Genomic DNA, 16,227 nt, shown 5'->3' with positions numbered 1-16,227 from the left:
GGCAGAGTAGTATTCCATGCTCTGTGTTGTGGGGAGGGGGGGGGTGTATTTAAATGTATATGTCACAGTTTCCTTATTCATTCATCCATTAAAGGATATTGTTATATTTACTGTAAAAGAAAATTGTTCTAGTTAAGTCTGTACTGTCACTTTGCCCAAAAACTCTCTGGAGCCACATCATGTTTGCTATCCGGGATTTAACGACTTTATGCATAGTTGAGAGAATTGCAGAACCAAGACTGAGCTGTCATGTTCACGGTCCGGGCAGGAGTCCGGTGAGCGCTCTTCCTCCCCACGCGCAGGGTCTGGCAGTGCACCTCGCTCACTCACATGCTGTCGGCACCCCGCGCTCTCCCGCAGTGTGTGCACCCAGTCAAGCGGACACGCAATGTGTACAAGTGGCGTCTAGTGTTAACTAAACCGACAGTTACTACATGAGCAAGTGAGGAAAAGTTTCCTGTCTAGAAAGAATGACCAAAGTGCACTCTCATTATGCAACCACCCCGTGAAGGAGAATCTGGCCAAGGTGATGCTGGCTCTGTTGGGAGGAACTCTTCTTCGAGGCACGTGTACTGGCTCTGGAACAATTAACCAATCAGACCTGATATTTACAAAGGAGTAAAAAGCAAACATGAAAATGATCGAGAAAGGCTATTTAAAATCGGAATGTATGTTTTCCTCCTCCTGCCCAGGGTCTCTTCCATCTCCTGCACCACACAGGGCTCCAGAGACTCTAGTGAGTCATCGAGTCCAGTGAGGAATTTCAGCCCTCGTGCGGGGGAAGTTGGAGATCTGTTGGATAATCTCATGGGGAACAGAGGTGGCTTGAGCCTTTTGGAATTTGCCACCATCCAGCTGCTCCAGGGGAACTGAATACGTTCTCCTCCTTCGGATGGGAAAAAAGGAAGATTCTCCCACCTGGGTGCAGAACTGTGGTCGGTCGGTCTCCTGCCTTGGCAGGTCACGGACCTGGGTCAGGTCACAGCGAACGGTGCAGAGAGAACTGGAGCACATCATCTTCAGTGTCACCAGGTGATAGAATTTGGATGTGTTGTCCCCACCGAAACTCATGTGGAAATCTGGTCCTCAATGTGGCAGTGCTGGAAGCTGAGTCATGGGGGGCGGATCCCTCATGAATGGATTCATGTTCTCCCTGGGGGAAGTGGGGCCCTAGTGAAATCTTGCTCTATTAGTTCCCTGGAGAGCTGGTTGTATAAAAGACCCTGGCATCTCCTCCCTGCCTCTCTTGCTTCCTCTCACCATGTGATCTGCTTGTACCCGCCAGTGCCTGCCGTTTTCCACCATGAGTAGAGGAAGCCTGAGGTCCATGCCAGAATCAGCTGTCCCAGAATCATAAGACAAACAAACCTCTGTTCTTTCCAAATTACCTAGTCTCAGATATTCTCTTAGAGCAACACAAAATGGGCCAATGCACCAGGGAGGAGGTAGCGCGGCCACTGGGGGGATGGAGGTGTCGGGCATCGACCCAGCTGCTATCAGCACCTTCTTGCATGTGAGAGTCTGACACGGCGAGCCCAGGGTTTGCAGCTTTTGGGCTTGTCCCAGTTTTGTTTCCACTTCCTTTCACTTTGTCTTCCATTTACGAGCCTCAGATAATGTCATGACTTCAACACTGCGCTCGTGTTATTACACTGGAAGTTCAACACGTTCATCAAAAATGAAAGAAATCTCAATCCAGTAGGAAATATTCATACAAATGAGAACCAATGTTGAAATAAATACGTCTCAATATATGTCTCTTTTCAAATTCTAGCACTTAGAGATTTGATCCTGTACAGCATTATTAAATTTCTTCGATTGCACTGAAATACAAGTTGCCTCCTCTGTCTGCATTTCCCTATTAAAGGACTCATTCACTAGATTTGATGTCTTCCACCTTTCTTCACAGGAGCCATAGCTCATATTTTCCGACATAATCGATAGATAATAGCAGCATAGAGCTGAGGCATTAATTCATTAGTTCTCTTCGTCTGTCACCAGTAATGTGTTGACTGCATATACATGAGTGATAACATGCTTGGCAATGTGGATCCAGTTATAACTGAGACAGGGAAACTGTGAGAAAACTTTAGTAGTTGTCAGTACTAGTTTTCCAGTGGAAATTGGAGAGATTAAATCACATAAACTTGCAAGTTACTTGCTGAGAATCTGAACATAGTAAAAAAATAGTTACCGTGAGTATTGATATAACAAATATCGTAATCCTCTGTAGAGTCTGCATTCAACCGAGTCAAGCCAAGAGAAGCTTTCAGTGCAGCTCCCTTGACACGCTCAGGGCCAGTCACATTGGTGCCTCTCAAATGAAAACTCCACGAGGGGGACCGTCTGCAGGCCTGTGCAGGAGCAGAGCCCAGGCTGCCAGTGTTAGAGCAGTGCCTGGTGCAGAAGAGAAACTGCCCAGCACCCTTGAAGCACCTTCCGGGGAACCGGTGTGGCAGGAAGTCGAGTGACAGAAAATGGCTGCTCTGTGAACAGTTTACAAACGAAATACTAATCTGTCCTTCACAGTCAGTCAGTTTCACCCACGTTTGGTGATATATTTTGAAGCAGGGATCTAAAAAAAGAAAATTGGAAAGGACAGAAAAAAGGTTTAAAAATATACAGAGTATATATATTGTATAAAAATACATGTAGTATATCTATTTTCTTCTTATTCTAAAATAATATATATGTAAATATATGTAAACATAAGTATACCTATGAATCTAACTGTATATACATATATAATCCAACATTATAAATATATAAATATTAGATAATATGTAATACTGTATGTATAATTATCTTTACATATAATATAAACAAAGTATTTACATTGACATATAATTACCTATGCATATAAAATATATATAATTTTAAGCATATATAAAATGCATTTAAATATATAAGTTATTTGTATTGGGGCTTTTTTTGAAGGGAGGGTGAGTGGACATTCCTTGATTTTCAACCACGGATAATCACAATACTAATTCAAAAGCTGTTTCCTGGGCTGGAATTAGGGAGTACTTTCCTCAAGCCAAAAATTTAAGGAGGCCGCAATCTAAGGAATCGACACAAATGATATTTCCATGCCGTATGAAAAATGAAAATTAGTGAAAAACTATCCAGGAGAAACAAAGTAATACAATTTTAAGCAAAGACCAGAAATGACCGTGCACTTGCAAATCCCTCAGAGTCTCACCAGGGAGAAGGGAGACTGTGGCAATTGCATGGTCATCAAGTGTGGCAAATTGCACTCACTCTATGCCACTCTCACCCACGAGCGTTGAAGGTTCTGACCGGCTAAATGCCCTCAACTGCTCCTACACGACACTGCTCCTTTTTCTTCCTAGCAACACAAGTCACGGTGGCGTTCTGGGAAAGAAGTTTCAGCAACCTCAGGTGAAAGAGCAATGATCGAAGATTAATCCTGAATCACAAGAAACCTAAACATGGCAGTTCTGTCCGTTGAAAAGTAAAGTAGCACCTTGCAAATATCGTGGAGTTTCCCTCCTTTAATGCTAGGAAAGTAAAATTACATAAAAACGATCTAAATCAAATAATGCCGCTTTAATTTGCCTAGATTCCTTTTTTCAAAGACTTGAACGTCCTGACTCAGAAACATGGGCCACTGAAAACTCCGACGACCCCACAGGGGGGCGCACGTCCCTCCTCCCGGCCCCGGCCCCGGCCCCGGCCCCGACTCCATCCCTGTTCCCGGCCCCAGCCCCGGCCCCGGCCCCGGTCCCGGCCCCGGCCCCGGCCCCGGCTCCGTCCCTGTTCCCGGCCCCGGCCCCGGTCCCGGCCCCAGTCACGGTCCCGGCGGTATCACCGCCGTCGTCCCCGCTCACTCGCCCGAGGCTCCCGCACTCGGGCTGCTCCCGGACCCGCTGTCTACCCGGCTCCCCTTTCCCAGGCTGTCCCGGCCTCGCGTCCCCCACTCCTGCGGAATCTGTGACCATCACAGCCCGTGCGGTCGCGAGCCCTCGGGTCCCGACTCAATGGGTTTCCCCGTCAAACTCAGTCTCGCTGCGGCTTCTACGCGAAAGAAAGCCCCGAGCACAGGGAGCAGCTCAGACACTCACGGCCCTCACCGAAGAAAACTGGGTCGCGCCAAGCCGCGGCGGAGCTCTCTCCGCAGCCATCGGAGGAAAATGTTCTCCACACTATTTAAGCAGCACCGGTTCGGCGCGACAAGCGGCGACGTCTGCTCTCTCGGGCTGTGGCACCCTCTGAAACCAAAAGCGGCCGAGTCCGTCCGCGTTTCCGGAACCGGAGGCTCAGAAAAGGCCGTTCGCGCGCCCTCCTCGCGGCCGCCTCGAGAATCACTGAAATTCTCAATGGTCCACATCTGCCTGCTCATGGCGGGAGTGGTGCTCTGCTCCGTCCCTGCCTGCTCATCTGTCTGGGGGCATGCCTTCCAGCCATGGCCTGGAAAACCGGCAAGCCATCATGCTAGTGAGACGGATGAAAAAGATCCCATCTCACTCATGCTTCAAGGACAGGAAGAACTTCAATTTTCCTTGGACAGGAGAAAATATCACCCCAATCCAGAAGACACATGCCACCTGTTTCCGGTGGTCAGATGCTCCAGCAGATCCTCAGCCTCCTCAAAAAGAGAGAACAGCCATGCTGCTTGGGATGCGATCCTCTCGATAAACTACTCTTCAGCCTGAGAAGAGCCTGCGACAAGTGCAGATGACAAATGGAGAAACTCTCTCTTGTCCTGATTTGGGAAATGACGTTCGGAAGTATTTCCAAGAATGATTGGTTATCTGAGGAAAAGAAATACAGCCCCTGTGCCTGGGAGGTGGTCAGAGTGGAAATTGAAGTGCGCTTAGTCCTCATTCACCACCTTCAGAGCAACGTCAGGAAATGACGTAGAAAGTTATACTCAGGACCCTCCCTAACCAATTACACGATTGTTTACCAGGCCCCCAAAGCAAGCTAAACTCACACATTTGCACCAGCTGAAAAACATCTGAATCCTAAATCATGGGATTATGTAAAACATACGTTCTACATCGTGAATTTACAGTAGAATGATTAGAGAGAATAACATGGTGTCTTGTCCTAAATAAATACTGTCATGATTTATAATTTTCATTATCTGTTTCAATTCTTGAGTGGTGCTTGTTGTTTCCGAAGTTGGAAGTTTAATTGTTTACAGACATGGTTCTTCAGTCTAGAATTTGGTGAAGGGCATTTGTCAGTCAAGTTGATGCTCGCTCCTGTAACAGAACAAAAGAAAACCACCAGTAGTTAGATGATAATACAAACTTATCTTTCCTTTATAGAAGAGCTCAGTGTTGGCCTCCTCTGAGCGGGGTTTCAGGGACCTCACAACCTACTATTTTGCAGCTTTGCCATCATCAACATATAAGTTCAAACAGGTTTGCGACGCTTGAGGCTACTGTGCTCAGTCGATATGGAAAAAATTATATGGTGGATCACTTGTAGGATGCTTTGAAGGACCCATGCTGCACAGGGTGAACATCACTTCCACCCGTATTTACTCAGCCTGGATTCATGCTCGTCGGATACCTAAGTGCAAAGGAGAGGGGAAAGAGAGTCCGACTGGGGGATTAGTGAGAAGAGAATATATGTTCTTTGAATAAGACCACTCTTTATTTTCACACTGTGCGTACTAACAGTATTTGTAAGAGAAAATTAACTGGCATTCTTGCTAGGCACAGTTTATTTCAAAATCTGATGCCAACTCTGATTCCACAATTTAGACTCAGGGAAAACGACACGGATGTCATTCATTAAAGTTCACAGCGACACTGACTGAATCTTGGAAAGAGTTAAGTGATTCCCAAAGGCACAGGCCAAAATTGAAAAACAGACAAGTGTATAGGGACAAGGTCCCCAAACACATTGTAACATTCACATCGTCTCCGTATTATCGGAAAAGACAAGGAATGTGCGATCAGGCAAGGCGTTGCGCTTCCTTGAGGGGCACTGAAGTAAAAGTGGAAGGTGGGTCTTCCATTTGCAACCAGGCCCTGTGGCACATCCTGAGGTTCTAAATATTAAAACTACAAATGGGAAGAAAGCATCTCTACAATCAAGTGTTTGTGTTTTGTTTTTTAAATCGTCACAAAATCTTCCATTACAATTTCCCTGCATGAAGCGGGAAGAGCTTACAAATTCTTTAGATCTATTGTCTTCCCAATTCATGTCTCCAGTATGTATTGGTATTATTCTTTCCACTGTTATTATAATGATTATTCCTTTCATAAATATTGACTGAGCTCCGGAAATGATAGGAACTAGGCTAAGATGCCCAGGAAACAAGACCGCATAAGACGACTCCTCTGGCCAAGAGTAACTTACGGACTCATGGCGACCTATATTCTTAGGACGAAGTTCATTCGAAGGTTCAGTGTAATAAAGACATCATCTCTGACAGCTAGGAGAAATAATATAGCCATGTGTAAAGAAGGGGTGTCCTTTGAAATTGTGAATTCCCTTGCTTCTTGCTGGAGACATGACAAGACGATGAGTCAACTTCTGAGTCCATTTATCCACAAGGAGAAAACAAGGGATGCATTTCTCGCTTCCCCGTTATCCAGAGAGCATATTGCACTCTCACAAGTTTGCCTTTTCTGTGTGTAAACTCTTGTGGTTGTTGTGTCTCCCTTGACTCTCTTGAAAGCTGGATCCAGCAAAGCTGAAACCAACCCCTGGACCAGCAGTGATTGCTTTTCCTGGAGCCCATGCCCGTTTGCTACCTTTGACCTGCGTCCCTTCCACCACTTTTCTTCTGCTCTGCCGCATCCCCTCATCTGCCCCTTGGCTGGGCTCAATTTAGCTAAATTATCCTTCGTCGTGTCCTTTGCAGTGGGATATTGCTTTCCTTGTGACGTTTGATCACACTGAGGTACATATATTGGCTTTCTTGGTATTCCCATTCCTTGGGAGGGAAAATGCAGCAACTTTCCTTTCTATGTAAAAGGAAATGGGAAAGAAAGATCTCTGGTGTCTCGCCAGCGGTACACAACAATTGAACAGCCATTTATTTTCATCACACCTACATCCCATTGTTGCCATTTATGACAAAGATGGCTTCCTTTGGTTTAATAAGATTCCATTAGAATTGGAATCTCCGACTGATGTTTGGTTGGAAATTTGAACTTCGGTGCAAAACAAAATTTTCTTTTTAAATAAAATTGATGTTCTCTCCATCGTGCATTCTTCTTGGGATGGTATTGCTCCCAAAAGTGTGAAAATTAGTTCCTAGAGGTGTTAACAAATCTTAGTCATTACAATAATTTGTGGTTCTCCAAAGCCCAAATCTAAGAAAACCTGTCCCTTATTACTAATTTTTATTTCCCTCGGGTTTTCTTGTGTATCAAGAAGCATTGACATTGAGTTCTCGGAAGATCCACAGAGCATAGGCAGCATGAGCAATACAAGCCTACGGTGAACAGACGATCGCTTGATCTCAAAATCATGTCTCGAGATGTGGCCTCCACACGAATACATATGGACTGCCTTTGGCTGTCTCGTGGATGGAGCTGAGGTTTGCTCCTGAGTGCTACTGAATGAGTTAATGGCTTTGAGAATTAAATGCAAAGAATTTGTGCTTTATTATGTGGCTCTGCTAAAGTTATTCGCCACATCAATAATGAAGTCGAGTGCTAAAAAGAAATAAAAGTTGACCGCACCTGGGGGAACATCCGGGAGGTGGCACAGTGACAATGTATTCTATCGTATGGAACAAAATTTAAAGTTAGGTACACTAGAAATTAATGGGAAGAAAATAATTGAATTGATAGATAATTTTTAGCAGTTTTGAAAGATATTTAAGTATGTCATTACATTGGTATTGTGTATTTTTGTAACATGAATTTGCATGTGAAATTTGACTCATTACAATTTATATAAGTCAATAGATGACACAAAAAGGAGCTCAGCAAATAAACTTATAAAGCCAAGTCAAATCAATAACTTTGAAACTTAAGTCTTGGCTTAAAATTTTTATAGAGACCTTCTTAAACATGCATTGAATGCAAAAAGTTAACCTCACACTTTCTTTTCTACGTATAAACCTGAGCTACAGATACGGTCCGTAAATAATTGCACGATATACCCCCGCCTTTGTAGCTTATCACAGGAGGGTCAATTCGGAAAAAACAATTTAACCAGGCTCTGGAGGAAAGGGATGAGCAGGCCACCATGAAAGAAATAAAAGAGAAAAGAAAAAGGTGGAGAAACGCTGCTCTCAAAGTATGTAGAGAGTGCATAAAGAAAGCAAAAACAGAAGTAGAAAGGAAGACACGGGCATCCAAAAAATGGAAACTAGTGTGTTCCCTATTTAAGACACATGCACAAAGCAAGCTCTTCAGAGAACCTAGCGGCTAAGGCTCAGAGTCGCCCATCTCAGCCAGGCCAGCAGCATCTGCGAGATCCCCAATGGCCTTGCCCTTTCCTTTACTGATGGCCCTGCTGGTGCTCAGCTGCCAGGCGACCTGCTCTCTGGGCTGTGATCTGCCTCAGGCCCACAGCCTGGGGACCAGGAGGGCCTTGATACTCCTGGGACGAATGAGGAGAATCTCCCCTCTGTCCTGCCTGAAGGACAGAAATGACTTCGGATTCCCCCAGGAAGACTTGGATGGCCACCAGCTGCAGAAGGCCCGAGCCATCTCTGTCCTCCATGAGATGACCCAGCAGAGCTTCAACCTCTTCTGCACAGAGGGCTCATCGGCTGCTTGGGATGAGAGCCTCTTGGACAAACTCTGCACTGGACTCTATCAGCAGCTGGACGACCTGGAAGCCTGTCTGATGCCGGAGGTGGGGGTGGAAGAGACTCCCCTGGTGAACGAGGACTTCGCACTGGCCGTGAGGAAATACTTCCAAAGAATCAGTCTCTACCTGAAAGAGAAGAGGCACAGCCCTTGCGCCTGGGAGGTCGTGAGAGCAGAAATCGTGAGATCCTTCTCTTCATCAATAAACATGCGGGGAAGATTAGGGAGGAGGCAATGAGACCTGGTCCGACGTGGAAACGACTCTCATGGACGAGTACACACTATCGCACTTTCCTGAGCTCTCCGGTCGCCAAGACTGTCACTTCTGCTACAATCATGACATGAAGTGCCTCAAGTTTGTCAGATGCCTTCAGGGTGTTCAGCAGCGTCATGTTCAACCCTGCAGGGACTGGTACTTACAGACGACCGTGCAAATGTATCTATCTATTTATTTATTTAAATGTTTATTTATCTAACTGTTGACAAGATTGAAATTGTTTTTGTCAATACGCCTTTATACTGTGCTTAATAGAACAAAATATATTCTTTGTATTTTGTGAAACTATTATATTGCTTTCTGCATTAAATTTTTACTATAGAAAAATGCTTGTATTTGTTTATTCTTTAAAAAGAAAGTCCAAGCCTGTCTCTACAACCTGACGTAAAGACAGATGGTACAATTCATCTCCTCAACATTAGTGTATTCGAGCTATCGGTAAAAATGAACTTCACCTAAAAGAGGTTGTTTGTTCCCCTCAGAATATGGATGTGAACATGCTCTCTTCTATCTTTGATTCTTGGAGGGAAAGAGAGCTCAAAAGAAACACACTCATACTTAATATCAGTTATGTGAAACAGTATAATGAGAAAATGAAACAACCAATAAAATTCTCTCTGCAGAAGGTAGATGGAAGCATGTCAGGAAATAGAAATAAAATTACCGATACGCCCCACAAATTGCTAGACATGTAAGTGCAAATGTCCAGCACTAGTTGGACACAGGAATTTGCAATTGGCAAGGAATTCAATGCCTGGAGGATCATAATGGCAACTGAAAGTGCAGAAATGAAGTTGGTCATGTGGGAAGAGATGACAGAGGGAGAAACAGACATTGTCTGGATCCTAAGGACCTTCAAACTTTAAAGGAAGTGGACAGAAGAGCCACAGATGAAGAAGATGGAATAGCCATCCATTATAAGGACTCACCCTTTGGAGACAAAGACGATAAATGTCTTTTCTAAACAATAAATGTGCTGAGAAGAGGAATCAGTAGATTCCACAGAAGGTGTGAACTCAAACTGCCCACTACATTGGAAAATAGACCGTACTGGCAACCTTAGTGACATTTGGTTTGTAGAACGAATAAGCAGAAACCATACTGGAGTCGGTAGAAGTGAAATGAGAGAAAAGAAGTTAGTGACCCTGAGGGAAAGACAGAAATTTGAAGAAATCGGGAAAAGAATGCGGGGTTTTTTGTGTGTATAGTTTTTCCCATTTTGCAATACATACTTTTTTCATGGTTAGAAGACATTTTTTATATATACATATATACAGACACACACACACACACACACACACACACACACACACAGAGAGAATATTGTTTATGAATATTCATGAGATAGAAAGCTGATTGTCAGCCCTTGTGCCCATGATGTGAGGGCCAGATTCCTACTGGCAGCACGCCCATTACCACAAATTGCATTTGTACCCTGTGTCCCCCACCCGATAATGCCCGAACTCCCTCTCCCTCCCTCAACCCCCTTACTCCACTTTGTAGCCCATGGAATGCTCTGTCCCTCTGCAAGTCCAACACACTGCTATGGACTTTCTTTCCTTCCTTCTTTCTCTCACAGCTCCTTACATAAGTGAGCACATGTGATATTTATACCTCTGTGCTTTGCTTATTTCACTCAACATAAATTTCTCCAGGCTCATCCATGTTGTTGCAAATGGGAGTATGTCATTCTTTTTTGTGGCAGAGTAGTATTCCATGCTCTGTGTTGTGGGGAGGGGGGGGGTGTATTTAAATGTATATGTCACAGTTTCCTTATTCATTCATCCATTAAAGGATATTGTTATATTTACTGTAAAAGAAAATTGTTCTAGTTAAGTCTGTACTGTCACTTTGCCCAAAAACTCTCTGGAGCCACATCATGTTTGCTATCCGGGATTTAACGACTTTATGCATAGTTGAGAGAATTGCAGAACCAAGACTGAGCTGTCATGTTCACGGTCCGGGCAGGAGTCCGGTGAGCGCTCTTCCTCCCCACGCGCAGGGTCTGGCAGTGCACCTCGCTCACTCACATGCTGTCGGCACCCCGCGCTCTCCCGCAGTGTGTGCACCCAGTCAAGCGGACACGCAATGTGTACAAGTGGCGTCTAGTGTTAACTAAACCGACAGTTACTACATGAGCAAGTGAGGAAAAGTTTCCTGTCTAGAAAGAATGACCAAAGTGCACTCTCATTATGCAACCACCCCGTGAAGGAGAATCTGGCCAAGGTGATGCTGGCTCTGTTGGGAGGAACTCTTCTTCGAGGCACGTGTACTGGCTCTGGAACAATTAACCAATCAGACCTGATATTTACAAAGGAGTAAAAAGCAAACATGAAAATGATCGAGAAAGGCTATTTAAAATCGGAATGTATGTTTTCCTCCTCCTGCCCAGGGTCTCTTCCATCTCCTGCACCACACAGGGCTCCAGAGACTCTAGTGAGTCATCGAGTCCAGTGAGGAATTTCAGCCCTCGTGCGGGGGAAGTTGGAGATCTGTTGGATAATCTCATGGGGAACAGAGGTGGCTTGAGCCTTTTGGAATTTGCCACCATCCAGCTGCTCCAGGGGAACTGAATACGTTCTCCTCCTTCGGATGGGAAAAAAGGAAGATTCTCCCACCTGGGTGCAGAACTGTGGTCGGTCGGTCTCCTGCCTTGGCAGGTCACGGACCTGGGTCAGGTCACAGCGAACGGTGCAGAGAGAACTGGAGCACATCATCTTCAGTGTCACCAGGTGATAGAATTTGGATGTGTTGTCCCCACCGAAACTCATGTGGAAATCTGGTCCTCAATGTGGCAGTGCTGGAAGCTGAGTCATGGGGGGCGGATCCCTCATGAATGGATTCATGTTCTCCCTGGGGGAAGTGGGGCCCTAGTGAAATCTTGCTCTATTAGTTCCCTGGAGAGCTGGTTGTATAAAAGACCCTGGCATCTCCTCCCTGCCTCTCTTGCTTCCTCTCACCATGTGATCTGCTTGTACCCGCCAGTGCCTGCCGTTTTCCACCATGAGTAGAGGAAGCCTGAGGTCCATGCCAGAATCAGCTGTCCCAGAATCATAAGACAAACAAACCTCTGTTCTTTCCAAATTACCTAGTCTCAGATATTCTCTTAGAGCAACACAAAATGGGCCAATGCACCAGGGAGGAGGTAGCGCGGCCACTGGGGGGATGGAGGTGTCGGGCATCGACCCAGCTGCTATCAGCACCTTCTTGCATGTGAGAGTCTGACACGGCGAGCCCAGGGTTTGCAGCTTTTGGGCTTGTCCCAGTTTTGTTTCCACTTCCTTTCACTTTGTCTTCCATTTACGAGCCTCAGATAATGTCATGACTTCAACACTGCGCTCGTGTTATTACACTGGAAGTTCAACACGTTCATCAAAAATGAAAGAAATCTCAATCCAGTAGGAAATATTCATACAAATGAGAACCAATGTTGAAATAAATACGTCTCAATATATGTCTCTTTTCAAATTCTAGCACTTAGAGATTTGATCCTGTACAGCATTATTAAATTTCTTCGATTGCACTGAAATACAAGTTGCCTCCTCTGTCTGCATTTCCCTATTAAAGGACTCATTCACTAGATTTGATGTCTTCCACCTTTCTTCACAGGAGCCATAGCTCATATTTTCCGACATAATCGATAGATAATAGCAGCATAGAGCTGAGGCATTAATTCATTAGTTCTCTTCGTCTGTCACCAGTAATGTGTTGACTGCATATACATGAGTGATAACATGCTTGGCAATGTGGATCCAGTTATAACTGAGACAGGGAAACTGTGAGAAAACTTTAGTAGTTGTCAGTACTAGTTTTCCAGTGGAAATTGGAGAGATTAAATCACATAAACTTGCAAGTTACTTGCTGAGAATCTGAACATAGTAAAAAAATAGTTACCGTGAGTATTGATATAACAAATATCGTAATCCTCTGTAGAGTCTGCATTCAACCGAGTCAAGCCAAGAGAAGCTTTCAGTGCAGCTCCCTTGACACGCTCAGGGCCAGTCACATTGGTGCCTCTCAAATGAAAACTCCACGAGGGGGACCGTCTGCAGGCCTGTGCAGGAGCAGAGCCCAGGCTGCCAGTGTTAGAGCAGTGCCTGGTGCAGAAGAGAAACTGCCCAGCACCCTTGAAGCACCTTCCGGGGAACCGGTGTGGCAGGAAGTCGAGTGACAGAAAATGGCTGCTCTGTGAACAGTTTACAAACGAAATACTAATCTGTCCTTCACAGTCAGTCAGTTTCACCCACGTTTGGTGATATATTTTGAAGCAGGGATCTAAAAAAAGAAAATTGGAAAGGACAGAAAAAAGGTTTAAAAATATACAGAGTATATATATTGTATAAAAATACATGTAGTATATCTATTTTCTTCTTATTCTAAAATAATATATATGTAAATATATGTAAACATAAGTATACCTATGAATCTAACTGTATATACATATATAATCCAACATTATAAATATATAAATATTAGATAATATGTAATACTGTATGTATAATTATCTTTACATATAATATAAACAAAGTATTTACATTGACATATAATTACCTATGCATATAAAATATATATAATTTTAAGCATATATAAAATGCATTTAAATATATAAGTTATTTGTATTGGGGCTTTTTTTGAAGGGAGGGTGAGTGGACATTCCTTGATTTTCAACCACGGATAATCACAATACTAATTCAAAAGCTGTTTCCTGGGCTGGAATTAGGGAGTACTTTCCTCAAGCCAAAAATTTAAGGAGGCCGCAATCTAAGGAATCGACACAAATGATATTTCCATGCCGTATGAAAAATGAAAATTAGTGAAAAACTATCCAGGAGAAACAAAGTAATACAATTTTAAGCAAAGACCAGAAATGACCGTGCACTTGCAAATCCCTCAGAGTCTCACCAGGGAGAAGGGAGACTGTGGCAATTGCATGGTCATCAAGTGTGGCAAATTGCACTCACTCTATGCCACTCTCACCCACGAGCGTTGAAGGTTCTGACCGGCTAAATGCCCTCAACTGCTCCTACACGACACTGCTCCTTTTTCTTCCTAGCAACACAAGTCACGGTGGCGTTCTGGGAAAGAAGTTTCAGCAACCTCAGGTGAAAGAGCAATGATCGAAGATTAATCCTGAATCACAAGAAACCTAAACATGGCAGTTCTGTCCGTTGAAAAGTAAAGTAGCACCTTGCAAATATCGTGGAGTTTCCCTCCTTTAATGCTAGGAAAGTAAAATTACATAAAAACGATCTAAATCAAATAATGCCGCTTTAATTTGCCTAGATTCCTTTTTTCAAAGACTTGAACGTCCTGACTCAGAAACATGGGCCACTGAAAACTCCGACGACCCCACAGGGGGGCGCACGTCCCTCCTCCCGGCCCCGGCCCCGGCCCCGGCCCCGACTCCATCCCTGTTCCCGGCCCCAGCCCCGGCCCCGGCCCCGGTCCCGGCCCCGGCCCCGGCCCCGGCTCCGTCCCTGTTCCCGGCCCCGGCCCCGGTCCCGGCCCCAGTCACGGTCCCGGCGGTATCACCGCCGTCGTCCCCGCTCACTCGCCCGAGGCTCCCGCACTCGGGCTGCTCCCGGACCCGCTGTCTACCCGGCTCCCCTTTCCCAGGCTGTCCCGGCCTCGCGTCCCCCACTCCTGCGGAATCTGTGACCATCACAGCCCGTGCGGTCGCGAGCCCTCGGGTCCCGACTCAATGGGTTTCCCCGTCAAACTCAGTCTCGCTGCGGCTTCTACGCGAAAGAAAGCCCCGAGCACAAGGAGCAGCTCAGACACTCACGGCCCTCACCGAAGAAAACTGGGTCGCGCCAAGCCGCGGCGGAGCTCTCTCCGCAGCCATCGGAGGAAAATGTTCTCCACACTATTTAAGCAGCACCGGTTCGGCGCGACAAGCGGCGACGTCTGCTCTCTCGGGCTGTGGCACCCTCTGAAACCAAAAGCGGCCGAGTCCGTCCGCGTTTCCGGAACCGGAGGCTCAGAAAAGGCCGTTCGCGCGCCCTCTCGCGGCCGCCTCGAGAATCACTGAAATTCTCAATGGTCCACATCTGCCTGCTCATGGCGGGAGTGGTGCTCTGCTCCGTCCCTGCCTGCTCATCTGTCTGGGGCATGCCTTCCAGCCATGGCCTGGAAAACCGGCAAGCCATCATGCTAGTGAGACGGATGAAAAAGATCCCATCTCACTCATGCTTCAAGGACAGGAAGAACTTCAATTTTCCTTGGACAGGAGAAAATATCACCCCAATCCAGAAGACACATGCCACCTGTTTCCGTGGTCAGATGCTCCAGCAGATCCTCAGCCTCCTCAAAAGAGAGAACAGCCATGCTGCTTGGGATGCGATCCTCCTCGATAAACTACTCTTCAGCCTTGAGAAGAGCCTGCGACAAGTGCAGATGACAAATGGAGAAACTCTCTCTTGTCCTGATTTGGGAAATGACGTTCGGAAGTATTTCCAAGAAATGATTGGTTATCTGAGGGAAAAGAAATACAGCCCCTGTGCCTGGGAGGTGGTCAGAGTGGAAATTGAAGTGCGCTTAGTCCTCATTCACCACCTTCAGAGCAACGTCAGGAAATGACGTAGAAGTTATACTCAGGACCCTCCCTAACCAATTACACGATTGTTTACCAGGCCCCCCAAAGCAAGCTAAACTCACACATTTGCACCAGCTGAAAAACATCTGAATCCTAAATCATGGGATTATGTAAAACATACGTTCTACATCGTGAATTTACAGTAGAATGATTAGAGAGAATAACATGGTGTCTTGTCCTAAATAAATACTGTCATGATTTATAATTTTCATTATCTGTTTCAATTCTTGAGTGGTGCTTGTTGTTTCCGAAGTTGGAAGTTTAATTGTTTACAGACATGGTTCTTCAGTCTAGAATTTGGTGAAGGGCATTTGTCAGTCAAGTTGATGCTCGCTCCTGTAACAGAACAAAAGAAAACCACCAGTAGTTAGATGATAATACAAACTTATCTTTCCTTTATAGAAGAGCTCAGTGTTGGCCTCCTCTGAGCGGGGTTTCAGGGACCTCACAACCTACTATTTTGCAGCTTTGCCATCATCAACATATAAGTTCAAACAGGTTTGCGACGCTTGAGGCTACTGTGCTCAGTCGATATGGAAAAAATTATATGGTGGATCACTTGTAGGATGCTTTGAAGGACCCATGCTGCACAGGGTGAACAT

General features: G+C 45.3%; 1 protein-coding gene across 1 annotated transcript; it reads left to right on the top strand.

Moving 5' to 3' along the window:
- The first annotated feature begins 8,421 nt into the window (after nt 1-8,421).
- On the top strand, nt 8,422-8,991 carry LOC134364794 (interferon alpha-4-like). Its single transcript, XM_063080956.1, has one exon. It carries the CDS (start codon nt 8,422-8,424, stop codon nt 8,989-8,991), a length of 570 nt encoding a protein of 189 aa, XP_062937026.1.
- The last annotated feature ends 7,236 nt before the right edge of the window (nt 8,992-16,227 follow it).

Source organism: Cynocephalus volans, chromosome 16 (genome assembly GCF_027409185.1).
Source record: "Cynocephalus volans isolate mCynVol1 chromosome 16, mCynVol1.pri, whole genome shotgun sequence".
NCBI lineage: Eukaryota > Metazoa > Chordata > Mammalia > Dermoptera > Cynocephalidae > Cynocephalus > Cynocephalus volans.
The sequence above is the reverse complement of the archived record's forward strand: the minus strand, read 5'-3'. Positions and strand labels throughout refer to the sequence as shown.